This window comes from Loxodonta africana, chromosome 18 (assembly GCF_030014295.1).
Source record: "Loxodonta africana isolate mLoxAfr1 chromosome 18, mLoxAfr1.hap2, whole genome shotgun sequence".
NCBI lineage: Eukaryota > Metazoa > Chordata > Mammalia > Proboscidea > Elephantidae > Loxodonta > Loxodonta africana.
In genome coordinates, this window is record NC_087359.1 from 46,982,370 (window position 1) to 47,002,357 (window position 19,988).

Sequence of the window (19,988 nt, forward strand, 5' to 3'; positions counted from 1 at the left end):
TATGGAGCTGTGGAACATTCTGGCATCCTTTGTCTGCCTGGATGTCAGGTTATCAGACCCTCCTACTCAGCCAGCCTGTCTCCCACAGCTTTTCACATCCAAAAGTGGGAAAGTCAAGGGTAGCAACAGGGTCGCCAAAGAGAAGCTTTGCCTTTTTAGGATATAAATTGGTATTTTTCTAGGATTAAGCCCACTGCCTCTTGTTCTCACCCTGTGAGCGTGGCTGGGCAGGGAAGCCAGGGGACAGGAGTCAGGTACTTCCACTGCCTAGAGCCAGACACCTCAGCATTGAGCCCTCCCTGCCCCCAATGTGGAAATACCTGTGGCAGCGGTGGTAACATCAGCCCACCGTCCCTGACATTATATCCTAGAGGACTGGAAGCTTGAGGAGCCAAAGTGACATATATGCCAGGGCAGGGGGGTGGCTCCTGGCGGGAAGCCAGGAACGAGGGGGGTGATGGGCTCCAGAAGAGCCAAGGAGGCCGCGACCCATGCCACAGAGATGGAGCAGGGCCATTTCGCCTCACTTGGCAGAAGCCAGGGGAAGCCAGTGATAAAGCTCAGGAGCCTCCTATCTGCTTGTTTAATATTCAAGAGATAATCTTGAACATGCTTAGCTTTAGACAGAGCACCCCAGGAGAGGGTTTGAAGAACCATCAGGCATTTCCTGCAGAACTCTTTAGCAGTCAAACTAGAGAGCTAAACTTTGTCACCAGTGGTCCCTTGCCTGCAGTTACACCTCTCAGGACTCTGCTCTCCCGGGGGAAGCCCAGCACTGCCACCATCAGCTCCACAGCCATTTTCTTCTTCCCCACATCTTATGTTGTATAATTGTAGAAGGCTTGAGAATTTACAAAGTTCTACCTCAGCCAGAATCTGGTTCGGGGTTTGTACCCCAAAACTTGCTTGGTGCAGATATTGTCTCCATACTATAGATGGGGAAACCATACATTTGTTCATTCATTCATTCATTCATTCAACAAATACTCTCAAGTATCTCTGTTGGGCTCCAGATGCTGTGTGGAGTTGGATGTGGCTCAGAAGGGATAAGTGAACTTGCCTAAAGCCCAGCCACAGTTCTTCCTTTCTAACCCCCCTGGGTGGCACCCTTAGCTCTCATGTTCCTCTGGCCTCACATCCCAGGTGACCAAAGGCAGAGGGACCATTGGCCCACCTGCAGACCAAGGGTCAAATGGAGTGAGATGGGTATGGGGGAGCAGGAAGGACAGGGTCCTTGTCCTTCCCACCAACCCATCCCTAGCCTTCCACCATCTTCCCCTGCCCTTCACAGGGTGGAGGACCGGAGAAAACTCCAGAAACTCCTACTCCAATAGCTGACCCGCCCAAGGCCCCAGGGGAACGTGCCTCTGAAGTTGAACTTATTTTCCTGTGCTGAGCCTCTAAGTAGTGGCCCTCAGGCTTCCCTCCAGAATCTGCGGCACAGGAAATAAAAAAAAAGAAAAAAAATAGAAAGCAGAAAAGTTCAGTACAAAGAGGGCAGGGAAAGCAACAACAAAGAAGAGATGTAAGGGATACCATAAAAACACTGGTTTCTATAAAAAAATATATATATATAAAAAAAATCACACCCAAAATAGCTGCCTAAGAAATAACGTTAATAAAAGTAAGTTTTTCAGTGAAACGTACCAGCATCTGGTAAGTTCCAACAGTGGACAAGTTCTCAGAATGTTTCTTGGTTTCCTCATTTGCCTTTTACTATTATTTTTTATTTTATTTTTATATTTATGTATATGGTGCTAGAAAGTTGGAAGATAAAGGCATAACCATTGCAGCGGGCAGGGGGCTTGCAAGAAAAGATGGTATGGTGTGATGGTCTTTTTTCAGTGGTGTCACGGCAGGGGGGGGTGCAGGGGGTACAGACTGCACCAGGTGACACTGTCAGAGGCGGTGACACCAAAATGACTGTCTATAAAAATGTCCTTGTAGTTAGTTATCACAACAAAAACATTTTTCATAAGCCCAGCTTACATGTATCAATACACCTACCAGGCGAAAACTCTATGCTTTTTGCTTTTTGAGCCTTCTAATGCCCTCTGGTCAGAGCTGTCATCTTTACCCAATTAGAATGATGCTTTGAATCACGTGGTTTCTTCTACACCTGCTACAAGCACTGCTGTTGTTTTCGTGGCTGCTGGTGCTTTTAGTTGCAAATTTTGTCAAATTTTCTGGTGTTTTAGCTACAATACTGTGGTAATTAGTATTTGTGAACCTGTATCAATCACTTAAGAGCCCTGGTGGTACAGTGGTTAAGGTGCTCAGCTGTTAACCGAAAGGTCAGCATTTCAAATCCACCAGCTGCTCCTTGGAAACCCTGTGGGGCAGATCTACTCTTTCCTATTAGGTCGCTATGGGTTGGAATCAACTCAATGGCAATGGGTTTGGTTTTTTGGTTTACTTCCCTAATAAACCCCGTAATTGTGAGTAATGTCTGTGAGTACTGTGTGGCCGTTAGAATGAATTATCAAACCCAGCAGAGAAGTAGAGAGTGCTGTGGAAGGGATAGCTGGTGATGGAATTCATTTAAAAAAAAAAAAAGGTTGGAGAGAGGAGGTATATCTGACTTCCACCTCATAGGAATCAGCTTTGACCTGATGCTAATGGTGATTCTCCCACCTTGTGAATTAGACAAGGAGGTCCGACGCCCTCACACCACCATTTTTACAAATGGGAAAATCATCGGCTGATGCAAAGGGACACAATACCATTGTCGTTGTTTCTGCTCCATTTTAACCTAATGCAACAATCCTCCCTATCCAATGGAAATCAACAGTTAGTAAGCATCTCCTAGACTCTTTGAGGGCCAAACTTTATGCGCTTATTAAATCCTTATTACAACTCAATGAGGCAGACATTACTGTTCTGTTTACAGAAAAGGATCTTGAGGTTCTGGCTTTTCACTGACTTCCTTAATGTCACACAACACAGCAATAGATCAGGGCTTCAAACCCAGGCCGGTCTCTCCAAGACCTGGGTTTTCCCCACTACTCCGCACTGCCTCCCTGTGTGTGCTGCTCTCTGTCTCCATCCTCCATAGCAAAGTCACAGACATGTCATTGAATGGAGGAGGTTAGGAAACACTGCTCTGGGTCTCCAGGGGCTCACCTCCTTCCTCTCTCGCTCCTATCATGGTGCAAACAGAGCTAGTTCCCCTGAAGGCCTTTGTCATTGTCCTGTGGCCTCTCGCCTCCAGTCTCTACCCCATCCCAAGAGCACCCCAGGACTTCAGCTTCCTAAATCTCAGCCAGAACAGTTATTTTACAAGGACACTCGTCAACCTTGAAAGGCAAGTACCCCAGGGCAAGGAAACAAAATTATTGTCGTTGACCAGCATGAGAATGCAGCGCCATCTAATGGTGCCAGAGCCAGTGGTACCAGGCGGTGACATTTTCCAACAATCAATATCTCATTATTAACCATAATCACAACCTGATGTTTACTTTTGGAGAAATGTTCAGCGGCAAGGGATGCACGTGCACTTTTCTGCATGTTTCAGAGGCCTGCGATCCTAAATGCCACAGTGACCATTAAACAGTGTCCTGCCCATAAGCAAACAGGAGGGAGCAGAGATTGATCGTATATCTTTTTCATCTAAGCTGCTCACCAGAAACAAACCACCCGCTGAAGCCACTGACCTTTCACTAACTGCTGGAAGGAAAATGCTTGATAAATAATAAATAGGCCACTACTGGATGCTGCTTAGAACCATCTTTTAATTAAAAGAACTGAGCGACCAGAAGGTCAGGTGACTGACATTTCAGTTGGAGTCCAGGAAAAGCATCCATCGAAGGTAAAACTATACCCAAAATGTATTTTTACTGCCAACAAGCATTCAGCAAAAATCCTGTCTGCAGTCTGTAAGGATGGTAGGTTGGTAGTGGTGATGGCGCTGGTAGCAGCATTTTGTGGAGGACTTAACACTTAACTCCCGGTCTCCTTTGCCTTCCCCTGGCAACCTTTTCATTTTCATGCTGCAGCAAGAACCACTTGTCTGGTTCAACATCTGCACAGAAACACTCCACTGCTGGGCTTATCCAATCAGAGATCTGCTTGCCACATTGAGCACTACCTAGCAGTGACAGCAAAGCCATTTCCTGGCTTTTCCTCAGGAGGGCAGGTGCCCTTCCTCTACCAGCTAAGGTGACCTCAACCAAGTTGCTCACTGAACCTGCTCACCTGCTCAGACATCCCTGACCTCACTAAGCACCATCCAAGGCTCAAAACACCTTCCTGACCTGGCCACAGCCAATTCTCCATTTTTTGGCTATTCTGGAACAGGGTTCAGGAACACAGAGACCAGGAACAAAGTAACAGCTCACCCCTTTATACGACTCACCTTTTTTTGTTCCTAGCTCCTCTAGCTGAGCAAATGCCAGCTTGCTTTCACTATCAGCACCACATTGTGTCATATAGCCCAGTGCCTAGTCAGGCTTGGTCATAAAACTGAGAGGATGGATAAGGTTGGAAAAATCCAGTGTGCCACACTGAATGACTTATGATCCCACCTGAATGACTGTTAAAAAAAAAAAAAACTGTTCAATGTTTTTAAGTGACAAGCCATCATTTATTTAGAGAGAAAGGTATCATTTTGGCAAAATCAGGAGTCCTTTGGGGACACAGATTATTCTGCAATCCCATTTTCATTATCAGAGAACTTGACACTGTTCTTCATATTATACAGGATTACAAAAAGAATTGGGCTTGCCTTTTAAGAACAAGCAATCAAAGATTGGATCTACCCAACAAAAGCAAAGGAAGAACGCTGTAACATCGGATGAAAACAGGACCATTTAAACAAGCCTCGTTATTTAGATGGTGGAAGACGTGAGACTTCAGGTCCCTCTGCTGGCTTTCTCCCTTCTCCTGTCCTTTAACTGAGACTGCTCACCAAGCCCAGCTCCCGACATTCTGGGTCTCTCTGCTCTCCCTTGAATAGTTCATTCTCCTGACTCCAAATCATACCCCTGTACTAGGGTTTTTCTCTCTTCCAGACACTTGTCCCATATCCCTGCCATGTGAATGTTGCATGTTGAGAAATAAAATCCTCTTCCATGACAGCATCAATTCCTCTTTCCGGTTTGTTGTCTTTGTTAGTGACACTACTATTCTTCTGGTTTGTAATTTTGTAATCACCTGTCTCCTCTTTGGTCTTTCTGACATGTCTCCTCTTCCGTCCCTCCTTTCCCACTCCTCTAACCCTATTCTTTAAAACACTTCCAGTTAACCTTCCTTAGACCTGACACTGCTTTCATCACGTGACTTCCCTGCTCAAAAACTTTCCCATATGCAACTCAACTTCCATCTTAGTTATCTAGTGCTACTGTAACAGAAATACCACAAGTGGACGGCTTCAACAAACTTTATTCTCTACGGTCTAGTAGGCTAGAAGTTCAAATTCGGGGCATTAGCTCCAGGGCAAGGCTTTCTCTTTGGGCTCTGGAGAAGGTCCTTGTCATCAATCTTCCCCTAGAGTAGGAGCTTCTCAGCGCAGGGACCCTGGGCCCAAAGGATGCACTCTTCTCCTCGCACTACTTTCTTGATGGTATGAGGTCCCCATCCCAAGTTTCAGGATCCCATTTCTTCCCAGTCAATACTCTCACTTTAACTTCAGACACCTCTCGAGGTTGTCAATTGAGTTGGTGTTGTAATTCAGCCGCTCTTACAATAAGACTCTGGGTTTGGTTTTCGGCAATATCAGCTCTGTTACTGCAAGAAATAAGGCTTCCTTTCAGGGCACAAGTGGAAACCTTGAGGTCATTTATGCAGCACTTGAGCTTTGACTCTGAAGCCCTGAGCTCATCCCTTTTTTTCACCAGTTTGTCTAGCGAAAGTAGGTGCAACCAACCAGTTTCATTATACTTCTCATTATGATAGAATTGTCGACAGGTTATCATACATGCAATCAGCCAGAGTCTAGTTTTTCACGAATACCTGATCTACTGGTGATGATATTTTGTGTATTTCTATTGCCACCTCACCCCATGGATTAGCAGTGCCCTCTTTACTGCTGGAAGCAGAGTCATCGACATCTTTAAGACTAACCAGACTTGAGAACCAATTCAGAAAACTCATCCTTACAATTTTGTTTCTCTAGAACTACTCTTGGTACCAAATGTCTTAGGTCAGGTCTTCTTCAGGAGCAAAACTAGTAAAGTGTATAAATATACACAGAAAGAGATTTAGATCAAGGAACTGGCTCATGCAGTTGTAGAGGCTGGAACATCCCAAGCCTGTGAGGCAGGACAGAGCCTTCTACTGATTCACACAGCTGCAGGGGCTGATAAACCAAAGATTAGCAGGTCAGAGAGCAGGGGTTTTTTTGTTTTTATTTTTACTGTGCTCCAAGTGAAAGTCCACTAATCAAGTCAGTCTCCCACACAAAAACTTACACACACCTTGCTACATACTCCCAACCGCCCTCCCCCTAATGAGACAGCCCTCTCCCTCCCTCCACCCCCCCCCCGACTTCGCCAGCCTCCAACCCCCTCTACCCTCCCACCTCCCCCCCAGGCAGGAGACGCCAACATAGTCTCAAGTATCCACCCGACCCAGGAAGCCCACCCCCCACCAGCACCCTCTCCAACCCACCGTCTAGTCCAATCCCTTTCCGAAGAGGCAGCCCTTGGAATGGTTCCCATCCTGGGCCAACAGAAGGCCCGGGGGCCACTGGGGCCCCCGCAGTCCCAGTCAGACCACCAAGTCTAGTCCCTTTACGAGAACCTGGGGTCCGCACCCCACTGCCCTCCTGCTCCCCTAGAAGCCCTCTGCCGTGTTCCCTGCCAGGGTAGCCATCGGTACCATCCAGCTTCCCTGGTCTCAGGCTGATGCAGAGAGCAGGATTCTTGCTCACAGGTTACAAAGATGACAAATCCTAAGATCAGCAGGCAAGACCACAGGTAAGTTGCTAGCTCAAGTCCCAGGAATCAGAGATCAGATGAACAGGAGCCAGCTGCAGGGCCCACAACATGCAAAAGCCCAAGAGCCTTGCCAGATTGTTCACTTATATTCAATTCAGGCCACATGGCCAAGGACACTCCCTTTCAACTGATTGGCTACTCACAACAGATCCCATCGTGGAGGTGATCACATTATATCAAAGCTCACCATGGAAGTGATCACATCATCTGATTGCCAAACCACTGAGAATCATGGCCCAGCCAAGCTGACGCACGACCTTAACCATCACAGCTCCCATGTAATTTTCAAGGCCACCATGATCTGATCTCACGCTATTTTCTCAAACTTATTTTCCACAACTCCTCAAAATATTAACAAACACACCTGTGCCAGATATATGACAAATGGGGTTTGCATTTATTCAATTAATCTTCACAATGTTAACTGGAAGCCAAACGAGCAAACATTATCCTTATGTTACAGACTAAGAGACTGTGACAGCCACAAGACCACACCAGTCAAAACTAGAATGAGAACCCAGATCTTTGGACTTGGCTTGTGCAAACTTCACTGTAACTGGGATGTGTGCCAGCCTCCTGTTCAGCTCAGCACACCCACATGGAGGGTCTATTTCCTGAAAGGCACAGTCAGAGTCAACTTGATGGCAATGGGTACAAACAACAAACAAGGCGTACAAACTGCAGTAAGGTCACTTATGAGTGCAGTCTCAGAAGAGGGCTCAATAAGGGACCTGATACTTTATTTGGACATTAAGTTAGGTTTCTAAGCAGAGAAATCATTTGAAAGGGCAGTGAAGGTGTGATTTTTAAAGACCGTGGTGGCGAGGAGAGGACTCCTGGCAGAAGCAGAAGCAGGCACGCTGCAATGGCTCCAGCCCCTCAAGGCTCTCCATGCAGTATTCCCAGACTAGTCCAGTGCTGATCTCACTCCCCCTGAACCTCTCGTATTTTCATATGGTAATTTAAAAGGATTCCTGCTCAGCTTATTGTCTTGTGAGTCACTCTTGTCTTCCCAACCAGGTTTTAAGCTCCTTAGAGGCAAGAATAAGGTACATTCTCTCCAAGAACACTGTAGGGAACTGACTGGGAAAAGTTCTGAATTCCCCAAATAAGCTTCACATTTTCCCCTATGTTTTGATTAGAGACTCAAACTAAGGAAACCACTAAGTGACAGTAGCTTCTCCTCCTCTATGCAGAGGTTGCTCTAGGGATGGTCTCTCTCCCTTCCACCAGGCTTAGGCCTTCCTCATGGGATCAGAATGCACTGATGTATACACTGTGGGCAAACTGGAATTCTCCTACATTGCTGGCTGGGGGGAGTGTAACTTAGCACAACTTCTATGGAGGATACTGTGACACCAAATATCAAAATTTAAGATGAGCTATTCCTTGATCCAGCAATCCCACTTCTAAGAACACATCCAACAGCTATACTGGCCCATTTTCAGCACAGTGAAACATAGGAAGGAGCCCTGGTAGTACAGTGGTTGAAGTGCTTGGCTGCTAACCAAAATGTCCGCATTTTGAACCCACCAGCTGCTCTGTGGGAGAAGGATGTGGCAGTCTGCTTCCATAAAGATTTACAGCCCTGAAAACCCTATAGAGTCAGAATCGACTCGATGGCAATGGGTTTTGTTTTTTTTTTAAAACACAGGAACAGCACTGTCATCCGTCAGCATGGGTTAAATCACGACGCATCCATACAGGCTAACTGGGAAACAAGAACAGAATGCAGTGTCCCCGTGTATATGCTCACAGTATCTCTGGAAAGCCTCGCAAGGAAATAGTGAGAGTGGTGACCTCGGGGGAGGAAAATGGGTGGGAGATTGACTTTTCACCTTTAAATTTCAAACCATGTGCATATGTAATTTCTTTTTAAGAATCAGGCCACAATAACTGTTTAAAGAAGTCTTCATCGTTGCGGTAAAGAAACTGCCTTTAAAAAACCCAGGAGTATAACGACTTTAGACCGTTCCTTTGAAAACAGAAATCATCTCCACCATCTTGTTAGGTCTTCTTTCCAAGGCCGGGTCGGTCTTTGGCACTCTATCATTGGCTAATGTTTTTGAATTAATGAAATTTACTTCCTCAAACAAGAGGAATTTTAAAACCATGATAAAGGTGGGAGAAAAGCAGCATGGCTGAGAACTGCTTTTGCCGCAACTATCCACTCTCCTTGTGTGATGAGGCTGTGAAATGGCACCCTCCCCTTCCAGTCCAAGACAGAGAGGATTCTGTACACAAAAAACAGTGTACAGAAGCTACAAGGGCTTTAAAATAAGGAGTTTCTGAAGCAGTTTATTACTAGTAGCTGAAAATCATTAGCTTGGTCACAAATACAAGAGCTACCACCTCAGAGGGGTACAGCAGTTACTCAGGAAAAGATAAGGTAATGAGGAAGGCAGGACAGTTGACAAGGACTTGTAAGAATACCTCAGCACCAGGGAGGCAGGTGGGTGCCGGGTGGAGAGCATCATCTGAAGTAGATGCTTCCCCTCTTGGCAATCAAGTTACCTACAGAGATGCCAGCTGAATCCATCTTTAGCTGGACTTAACAATTCATTCATTCATGCAACAAATATTTACTGAGCAGCCTACTATGCGTGGGCCTGTGTTAAACTGTCTCCAGCAAAATCCATCCATGAGATTAAAGTTGTAGTTATGACCTTTGTCCATCACCAATGACAGGTCCTTCCTCTTACTACAAACCCCAAGTCAAGCTGGGCCTCTCAAGTTGAAGGTCAACAGTTCTATAGAAAAAGTACAGAAATTATCTGTAGACAGAAAATGGGACCAGACCACATGTGCCAGTAAATGTCTGATGATCCGGAGAATTGAATGTAGCCAGCCCACATGCTAACATAAAAATCCAAGCAAACCTACTCAAAATGAGTCCCACTCAAACATTACTTATAGAAGTTTCTCATGTTATTTACAGTGTCAAAGTAAATTTACTTCATAAGCAGCAGGGAATTCTTTATTTAATAGCATCCTAACATGAAAGTTCACGTAACTGCTTTTTTCAAGCCATAATACTGAGCTTTATGACAACCCAGAAATAGGAACTAAGAGAAGGCAAACACAATGCCTTAGAGATTAAGAAACATTTACACAGTTCAGCTGTTAAAAAATAGTTCAACATTCATCTAGTGAATACAGTTTGGATGTCAGTCTACGTGGTATACAAGCCCTTCAGGGAGGTGAGAGACCTTTCAGCTGTTCTTCATGTGTCTCCGAACGCTGCTCCTGCAGAACTTGCTGAGGCTGGTTTTCTTCCAGCTGAGTCTGGGGTTTGAGGCTTGTGTGTTCATATTTCCAGGAAACCTGAGTACTACCTTCCTGTTGCTTAAAAAGAAGATATAAGTACGTCACACAAATGTTACCATTTCACTCAATTAACTGGCTAAAGCCATGTGATTATGCCTATTCTGTCACTGAGTTAAAAAATTAACTTTAATATCTCAGGTCAAATCGTATTATAACAAATAACAAACATGACAATAATCTCTGCAGAACCACAATTTCAAAAGCCCTAATGACACTCACTTGTTCCACACAGCAGTCCTTACCACAAAATTCCTGTATATTCCTTAAAATTCACCCCACCAGTATTTGACTTGGAGTTTAAGAACACGAGCCAAGGTTGGGGAAAGAAAGCCAAGCCTTCCTTTAACCTCTGACAGACAACTAGTCCTAATAACAATTTTAATGATACTCACTGTCTTCGCCTTTCCTCGTCGTCTTAAAATGACTCCTTCTGCCAGTAAAGCCTTCCCTGCGTCCACAAATAACTTCTCTTCATCTGTCTCTCCGAGTTCCTGCAGCTCAATATACTTCTCCACAAACCTGGAATTCCAAGAATCACATCTTAGCTCTGTATCTTTAGAGTTGCCAGGTAATGCTACTACACCGTTACCAGCATTTCCTTAACGGATCTTCCTACATTATTGTCGTTGTGTGCCGTCAAGTTGATTCCGATTCATAGATATCTTTCTCCTCCAGTGGACTGTAACAAAACTCCTCAAACTGATTTTTTTTTTTTTAAAGTAGTAACCGAGGGCTTGTAAAATCACTTACCGTTGACAGGTAGATTGGAAGTTTGGATTGAACAGATCGAAAGGTTTTTGACCAGATCCATAGGCTGAATAAAATTTCCTAGAAAACACAAGCACCACAATATAAACCTCCACTTATAGGTCACGGCCAAGAACTGCACAAAGGGAACCACTGTGTGGCCCTGAGGAGTTAAGTACAGCACACCCTACATATCCTAAGCCTGAGAGCTTTTCTTTTAGTAAAGAATGCACACGCACGGTAAACACATCAAATGGTACCAAACAGTGTCCATCTCTCCCTGCTCTGTACCCCAACCCCCCAGTTTCCCTCTCAAAAAGCAACCACTAACCAGTTTCTGTGTATCCGTCCAGCAACAGTCTAGGAATATACAAGCATGTATCATCTCTGTCCATAGCCACATTTTTTAACCCAAAAGACAGTATTCTATACTGTTCCACATTTTGTCTTTTTAATATTTCTTAAGAGATCATTTGAAATCCGTACAAAGAGACTGTTTCCAGTCCACTGCTACTCTAGACAGTGCTGCAACAAATATCCTTGTCTACGCTTTTCGTGGAGCCCTGGTGGCACGGTGGTTAAGAGCTCGGCTGCTAATCCAAACTTGGGCAGTTCAAGTCCACCAGGCACTCCTTGGAAACTCTATGGGGCAGTTCTACTCTGTCCTATAGGGTCACTATGAGTCAGAATCGACTCAATGGCAATAGGTATGCTTTCTAGTGCAACTATGCAAGTAAGTCTGTGGAATACATTTCTAAAAGTGGTTTTATTGGATCAAAAGGTATGTGCACTTGTAACCTGCCTTTCCAAATTGCCAAACTGCTTTCCAAAGCAGGCGTACCAATTACACTCCCATCAGTACTGTACTAGTGCCTATTTTCCCATAATGTCACCAACATTGTATTTTCCAACATTTTTTGATCTTTGCCAATTTGACAGATGAAAAATAACTCATTATAGTTTTAATGTGTATTGTCATTATGAAAGAGGATGAACATCTTTTCATGTTTAGAAACAAAATGAATTTCCTTTTCTGTGAACTATCTGAATGCTCATGTTTTTCATCCATTTTTCAATTTGGTTACCTTTTTCCTATTGATTTACAAGCAAATTTTACAGCAGTATAAATCGGAAATTGGTCCTTTATCATACATGTTGAAAAAAATTTTTTCCCTGTTTGTTGGCTGTCTTTTAATTTTGCTTATGGTATTTTTTCATACAGAAAATTTGAATCTTTTCTTTTATGGCTTCTAGGTTTTATGTCATGCTTAGAAAGGCCTTTATCTCTCAGATTGTTTTTCAAATCCTCCCATGTTTTCTTCTAGTACTTTTAAGATTTCATGAGTTACACTTAGGTCTTGATCTATCTCTGTTTTGGTAAAAGTTCTTAGAAATTTATTTTGGTAAAAGTCCTTAAAAATATCAAAAATATCAAAAGGTTCAAAGAACTTCATAAATACAAGGTGTTATCATTTTGGCATTGATAGCACCAATAGGGAGACCTGGTGGTGCAGTGGTTAAGTGCTCAGCTGCTAACCAAAAGGTAGACATTTGAACCCACCAGCCACTCCATGGGGGAAAGATGTGGCAGTCTGCTTCCGTACAGATTACAGCCTTGGAAATCCTACAGGGCAGTTCTACCCTAGCCCATAGGGTTACTATGAGTCAGAATCAGCTCAACAGCTGTGGTAATAGTACCAATAGTAATAATGAACCAGAAAGAAGCAGCAGTAAAATATCTCATTCTTCAATGACCTGTCACCTAGTTCCACTGTCATCCACGTAGTAGAAGCACAAATGATTTTAACGTGTAAGTGAACCTCAAAAGCATATTGACCAAGAGCACGCAGAGGACCTGGGCAAAAAAGTGGTGAAAAAGTATTTAATGCCCCAAAGTAAAATTTCCAAGTATAGCAAAAAGCCATGCATTGCTTAACGTCCACCATATTACTGTGAGAAAGTGGAAGTGGTCCTTATCAAGGGACAAGGAGGGCCTGGAGTTCTGCCTGCTGCTGTCCAGGCCCAGGTTGGTGGCTACATCCAGAGGGGGAACAAGGGTGCGTGCTGAGCTGGCAAAGCCCCGGGACTGGACCTTTAGACAAGGACCCGGGGCACTCAGGAAAGCATTAGACCCTTGGAGGCCCAAACAGCCCTGCAGGTCCAGCTCACTGAAGATGAGGTCTAGGAACATGGGGCAAGCTCAGTATAGTTCCCCAAGTATGAGCTGGTCCGAGGCACAAAAGTAGTGGCTCCCTCCTGGCTATGTCCAATTATGTCTGCTGGGTCCCATTTTCCAATTGGGTATCTGAACTTATGGGACCACGGATGTAAATGCAGTAGGATGCTGCCTAAACAGACATTATGTGGTACATGACTGTACTTGCCTTCTCTTACCCCATAGGACGGTTGTGATGAAAAAAGATCCCTCAAATAAAAGGTGTCTGGACCTTAGTGGAGAATATGACTTTTTAAAATTCATTTTCTTGCATCAAGGAATAGCGGCAAGTATAAGGGATATGCATTAACTTCAAATAGGAACAATCTCTGGTCTTAATACTTAAAAGAAAAGGAACTGTACAAATATCACATACTAACAAATAATTGGCATTAGTATTTGAGAGAAAGGGCTTTTCTAGTAAATTGTGAGTTAGTGATTTACCATTCACTTGGACCCCAGATACTTGGATCCACAGATATGTGGAAAGTGAGGCTAAATATGGCCACAGAAGTGTGGAAACCAATCCATTGTTCCAGAAGCTGTTTGAGGGGGCTTATAAAACTCTGATGGCCATTTACCAAACAGTACCCATCCTGGCCCTCCATCCCTCCTCTCCCAGAAACTTTCTCTCATTTCTCCCTCTACTAGTCTCATGGTTCATCCATTTACTAATTTCTTAATTCAAGAGACAATCAGCAGCTTTCATGCTACACACTGAGGTTACAAGGATGAATATGATAGTGCCTGATCCATGGGAGTGCTCCTAACAAAAATAATGGTTTATATTTACTGAAGACTTACTTTGTGCCAGGCACTGGAAACCTTTAGAGCCCATGAAATAAGTATCACTGTTGTAATTTACTGCGTGGAAACTGAAACTTACAGGGGTAAACTGCCCAATATCACACAGCTGGTAAGTAGCAGAACCTGACTTCAAACTATTACGCATGATTTGTACTTTCTCCTTTATTTCTAAATTTTCTACAATTATCATGTATAATTTTTACAATAAAAGAGAATATATATGCTAAATAACATACGCTAAAGAAACTAAAAAAAAGTGAGTACTTCCCCTCATATTCCTAGCGATAATTTTTAAATCCCTCGGACCTGTAAGCATGCTGTCTCCAGGTCCCATCCAATGGCTCCATAGAACATGTTCCTATCTCCAGTCCTGGAGAAGCAGTCTACACGGATCACGCATGAGCCTGGAGTCAGAGATGCGACCCCCGGGGTCAGCCAACCTCCTGCACAACCGCTGGAGGTTTGTCAATCTCCCTGAGCCTCAGAGCCCCCTGGAGACAAAGCTACCTAGCCTGCAGGGTTAGCCTAAAGGGGATAATATTTGTAAAGGGCTTAGCACAGTGCCAGGCACAAAGCAGATGCTTAAAAACCGGCAACTATAATCGCAAGGACCTCTGTCAGTTGCAGGGCTACAGAATCCTCTTCACAGAACTTCTGTTTCTCTCATCATGGGGCTGAGCTACATGTTAAAACCTTCTCCACCAGGCAGGCCCTGACTCAACTCCTTATTTAGGTTACCAGAGTGCTAACTAAACCTTTCCTTCTGAAGCTCAGCTGCTTCCAGTCCACCCCGTGGGCTGTGTAAACTCACACTCTAATCCGGTCCTCGTGGTAGAAGATGTCCTGGATTTCAGCTTTGGCTTTGCCATACCGCAAACGGGCCCTCTGGAAGACCGGCTCCCTCAGCGGGGGAAAGGCCTTATATATGTCAAGCCAGAGAGGCTTTTCCTTCAACACCCCAGCCCGAATAAGGCCCCGAGTCCTCAAGGAAGGAAAAAGAACGACGGTCAGTCAGTTACAACACCAAAAGCTCAAAATCAGTCTAGCACAGCCTGAAACATCAGAGTGATCACCGAGTCCACAGCGGGGAGGAGAGCGGAGCAGGTGTGTTCCCCACCTACAGGGAAGGCATTTCCATATACTAAGCCAACCTAACAATGCTCCTGGTTAAGTCTTCCCATCTCCTCCTCATATGCGTCCCACCCCAACCCTGCCCTCCCATTCCGTCACGGAAAAAGCAAGGTCGGTCCAGCCAGGTCCATCAGCCTCCTCCTCCCTTCTTCCTGGAAGCCTCCACTCGGGGAAGGCGTGCAATGGTTAACGTGACAAATAAAAAATTCAAGGAGGAACGTCGTCAAGCACAATCATCCAGAGCTGGAAAAGAGCACGAGAGAGGGCCTCACCTGGTTCACACACTCACACCCTGGAGAACGCCTCACTGTGCTCAGACCCACCCAAGAAAGAGCGTGACCCGCTGAGGACCCCCGGCTCGAGCACTCACCGCGAGAAGACGCTCCCCACGGTTTCCACGCGGCTCACTGCCATGACCTGCACACCTCGGACTGAACGCTACTAGCTGCTACCGGAACCGGAAGCGACAAGTAAAAGGGGCATAAGTTGCTGGCCGAGCCGGGGATCGCTTTGCTTACACTACAGCCCCTCGCAGAGCGCGGAGCCAGGCAGAAGCAAAAGATGGGTCGAACTGGCGCGCGCCTCTTGCTACTTGCCAGGTTCAGGTTAGGAGCAATCGATAGCCGAACCGAAAGAGAGGGAGCGAGCCAAAACACGGCAGGAGTAATAGAAGACCGATCTCGCGGGAGGGGTTAGTATGGTGGCTGCTTCACCCTTTCTGGCCTTAATGAACCAGCTCCTCTCGAAAAGCCGGGACGGTGCGAGGGAAAGACAATGGGGAGAGCGGGGGTGCAACGCAGCCCACGGGCCTGAGGGAGCCAAACAGGCTATGAAATTATGGCAGAGATTTGAGGGCACCACCTCCAGGCCTAGGCTGAGCCAGATCTTGGTCAGAGTCACAGACTACATAGAAGGAAACCGAGGCCCAGGGAGGGGCGGTCACTTGCCCGGGATCACTGTAGACTCCAGGCTTCCTCCCTTCTCCTCCTGCCGTTTAGCGCTCCCCTATTAAACCATTTAGCCCTGGGGATGCTGCTAACAACCGGGGTTCTCTCAGCGGGAAGTGTCGCTGGCTGTCTTCTCCTTGGGCTTGAAACGGGAACGTATCCGGAACAATTCACGAGAAGGAAACTCAGAAGTCTGCGGAAAGTAACCTCTTGATAATTGCTAAAATGTGAGCTGTGCAATCACCTTTGACGCAGTAATTGTACTTCGGGTAAAACACCCCAAAGAAAGGAGCCCAGGTGACGCAGTGGTTAAAGCGCTGGGCTGCGAACCGAAAGGTCAGCGGTTCCAACCCACCAGCCGCTCTGAAGAAGAAAGATGTGGCAGTCTGCTTCTGTAAAGATTACAGCCTTGGAAACCCTAAGTGGCAGTTCTACGCTCTTATAGGGTCGCTATGAGTCGGAATCGACTAGAGGGCAGTAGGATGGGAATGAATGAGGATATTTGTGCAAGGATCTTCCTTGCAGCATTGTTTGTAGTGACGGAAAAAAAATGTCTTTAATGGGAAATAGCATGAAAATTATAGTTCGTATATTACCTGGAATCCTATGCAGCTAATTAAAGGACTTACCGTTAAATGAAAAAGGCTACGGAGAAGCACCTTTAGTGGGATCTGGATCTGTTTAAAGAAAAAAAGAAAAAACTTCATGTATTTATGTTTGTATGAAGATAGAAAACAGTGCAGAAGGACCCAAGGCTGTGAACATTGGTTATCTGAGAGTGAAACTGCAGAAGGGCAAAGGAGAAGAGATTTTTTCCCCTTTTATATAGCCTTATATAAAGAGCTTGAATTCATATTTGAACTTTTTAATCCAGTGAAATGTTTTAATCACTGAAGAAAGAGCCCCAAACCATCCCAGACTCCTCCCACTCTACCAGAGGCTGAGCCAGGGAAGGAAGGGACTGTTTGAAGAGCACTTACTGTTTATTTGCTTTGTCTTACTGAATCCACACCCCTACCCGCTATTATTATCCTCAGTACAGGTGAGAAAGCAAGGTCACAGGGGGTTAAGTAACTCTCTGATTAGTAACTGATAGAGGTGGTCTTCAAGCCCAGCCTGGGCCTTTTTAGGATGCCACAATGCCTCCTAGGTTGTGCCTAAAGCTAAAGATAGGCAGCTGAAGGGGGTTAGAAAACTTGCCTCATGGGCAGGGGATTGTGTGAAATGAGGCCCAGGGCTACAATGAGAGGTGGGTTTCGCTGCTGTCTCAGGGCTCTCTGGAACAGAGAAGAGAGAGCACAGCTCTGGCTCGTGGGCCAAGTATGGAGACTCCAGTCTCCCAGTCTTGGGGAGGCCTAGAAGACTTTGCCCTCAGGAAAGTAAACACACTCTCAGCTAAATATACTCTTCCCAGGCCTCACCACAAGTTTCTAATTCTGTCCAAACCAGCCCTATCTGCCAGCCCAGACTACAGACACACTTCCTTTCTCCCACCCCAGCCTGGCCCAGTAGGCTACCACAGTTACTGCTGCAAAAGAACCAGAAGGACTTATTCCAAGTTAAAGCCCAAGCCCTCAGTGAGGGAGGAATTGCAAGGCAGGAATTTTCTCTCTAGATAATCTCAGGCAAGTCCCTTCCTCTTCTGAGCCTTTGAAGTTTCCCCTTCCAGCCATCCCATCCAAGGCTTCAGTGAGCGGAGAGAGCCAAGTGGGGGGCCCATGGGGACTGTGGGAGCATGATCTGGTTGAGAACACTCTGAGCCTGCAACAGGAAGTGCACACCCAGGAGGCATTAGTTTTTAACCCCGGAGGAAGCTGTTGGGCAGCTGGGGGCAGCAGAATGGCCATTAGAGACTTTCTTCTTCACGAGAAGGGATCGAAGCCTCTCATGGCTGCAAGAGGCTGGGCACTCATGCCATCACTGCTCCCGGGAACCTGGCTTGTTGCATTCAATTGTTCAGCTACTTGATGCAGTAGGCAATGTCCTCCCAACCCTACAGGTAAGGAATGGAGCTTGTAGAGTCTCCAAGGAGCCATGTTCCTTCCATCACACTGCTCCACCCCGTCTTAGTCCCACTGCATCATGTTGTAGACGTGCTCACTAACAGTGACGCCTTGGGCAAGTTACATAACTTCTCACACGCCGCAGTTTCCCCATTTGTTAAAATGTGAATGGCAGTGTCAACTACGTGGCTTGTTGTAAGAGTAAAAGTGATTGTTTCTGTAAAGCACTAACCGCAGTGCCTGGTCCATAGCTAGTGCTTTGTGTCCGACAGCTCTGAAGAGGCTGCCGTGGCATCACCACAAGCCCATGTCCTATGACCCCAATTGCTATCTGGGACTGCAGCATTTTGATGCTATTTCATAGATTGCCTTATTGTTTTATTTTCTTATGAAATGATCCATTCATTCCACAAGCATTTATTAAGCACTTACCTGAGCTTGTGCTGGGCCCTGGAGAAGATGACCCTTCCATGGGGGAGACAGTGAGAAATACAGCTTTAGCTCTCAGTGGGATGATGCTAGTGTTGAATAGCTTCCAGTTGTCCATCCAGATCCACACCCCCCTCTGCCTTTCTTCACTCTGCCTGTGCCCAGGAGGCTGACCTCTATGGGCTGAACCCTCTGGTCCCCTTGCCCTCAGTTTCCAGTTGGGTTCCAGTTGGTACCACCAATGGGAGGCATTGGCAGGAAACTGGAAGGAAGGCGGAGAGGATGACTGGTATTTATTGCCCTGGCTCCCTCCCTGCACAGTCCAGGAACGTAAAGACACAGGTACTGTCCAGTGGCCTCTCCATATAGCCCTCTCTCACCAGGTTCCAGTCACTGTTCCCTCCCTTGTCCCTTCAGGTCTAGACACAGTTAGCAAACTGTTCCCCTCTGTTACTAGCCATGAGGTCTAGGCCACCCCTGTGCTTCCCTGCACTCTGCTACATCTTTATAAATAGTGCTTTTATGTAAAGAGTGCATGGGAGTTTGTCAGACAGCAGAGGAAGGACATCCCCTATAATAGATTTGGTAAGTGAAGGCCCCCAGCATATTGGTGAAGTCCTTAATGCTGCCACTTACTTGTGGCAGAGAGCCAGGGTCAGGGAGCAATTTGCTTGTTGCTTAAAAAATGGAGGAAAGCAAATATATATATATATTTATATTTTATATATTTGCTTTGGATTGGAGGAAGAGGCATTAAAAATCTGCGTTACGTAGATGACACAACCTTGCTTTTTGAAAGTGAAGAGGACTTGAAGCACTTACTGATGAAGATCAAAGACTACAGCCTTCAGTATGGATTATACATCAACATAAAGAAAACAAAAGTCCTCACAATTGGACCAATAAGCAACATCATGATAAATGGAGAAAAGATTGAAGTTGTCAAGGATTTCATTTTACTTGGATCCACAATGAATGCCCATGGAAGCAGCAGTCAAGAAATCAGATGACTCATTGCTTGGGCAAATCTGCAAAAGAACTCTTTCAAGTGTTAAAAAGCAAAAATGTCACTGTAAGGACTAAGGTGCACCTGACCCAAGCCAAGGTGTTTTCAGTTGCCTCATATGCATGCGAAAGCTGGACAATGAATAAGGAAGATTAAAGAAGAATTGGCACCTTTGAGTTAAGGTGTTGGCAAAGTGTTGAATATACCATAGACTGCCAAAAGAAGGAACAAATCTGTCTTGGAGGAAGTACGGCCAAAATGCTCCTTAAAAGCAAAGATGGCAAGACTTTGTCTCACATACTTTGGACTTATTATCAGGAGGGACCAGGCCCTGGAGAAGGACATCATGCTTGGTAAAGTAGAGGGTCAGCAAAAAAGAGGAAGATCCTCAACAAGGTGGATTGACACAGTGGCTGCAACAGTGGGCTCAAGCATAATAAC

At 45.5% G+C, this 19,988-nt stretch overlaps 1 protein-coding gene across 1 annotated transcript; it reads right to left on the minus strand.

Moving 5' to 3' along the window:
• Positions 1–9,885: 9,885 nt before the first annotated feature.
• On the minus strand, positions 9,886–15,662 carry MRPS23 (mitochondrial ribosomal protein S23). Its single transcript, XM_010594301.2, has 5 exons — positions 15,533–15,662; positions 14,843–15,013; positions 11,013–11,090; positions 10,655–10,781; positions 9,886–10,280 (listed from the first exon to the last, which is right to left on the minus strand). The coding sequence occupies exons 1-5, from the start codon at positions 15,574–15,576 to the stop codon at positions 10,128–10,130; spliced, it is 573 nt and encodes a 190-aa protein (XP_010592603.1). The 5' UTR covers positions 15,577–15,662; the 3' UTR covers positions 9,886–10,127.
• Positions 15,663–19,988: the final 4,326 nt, after the last annotated feature.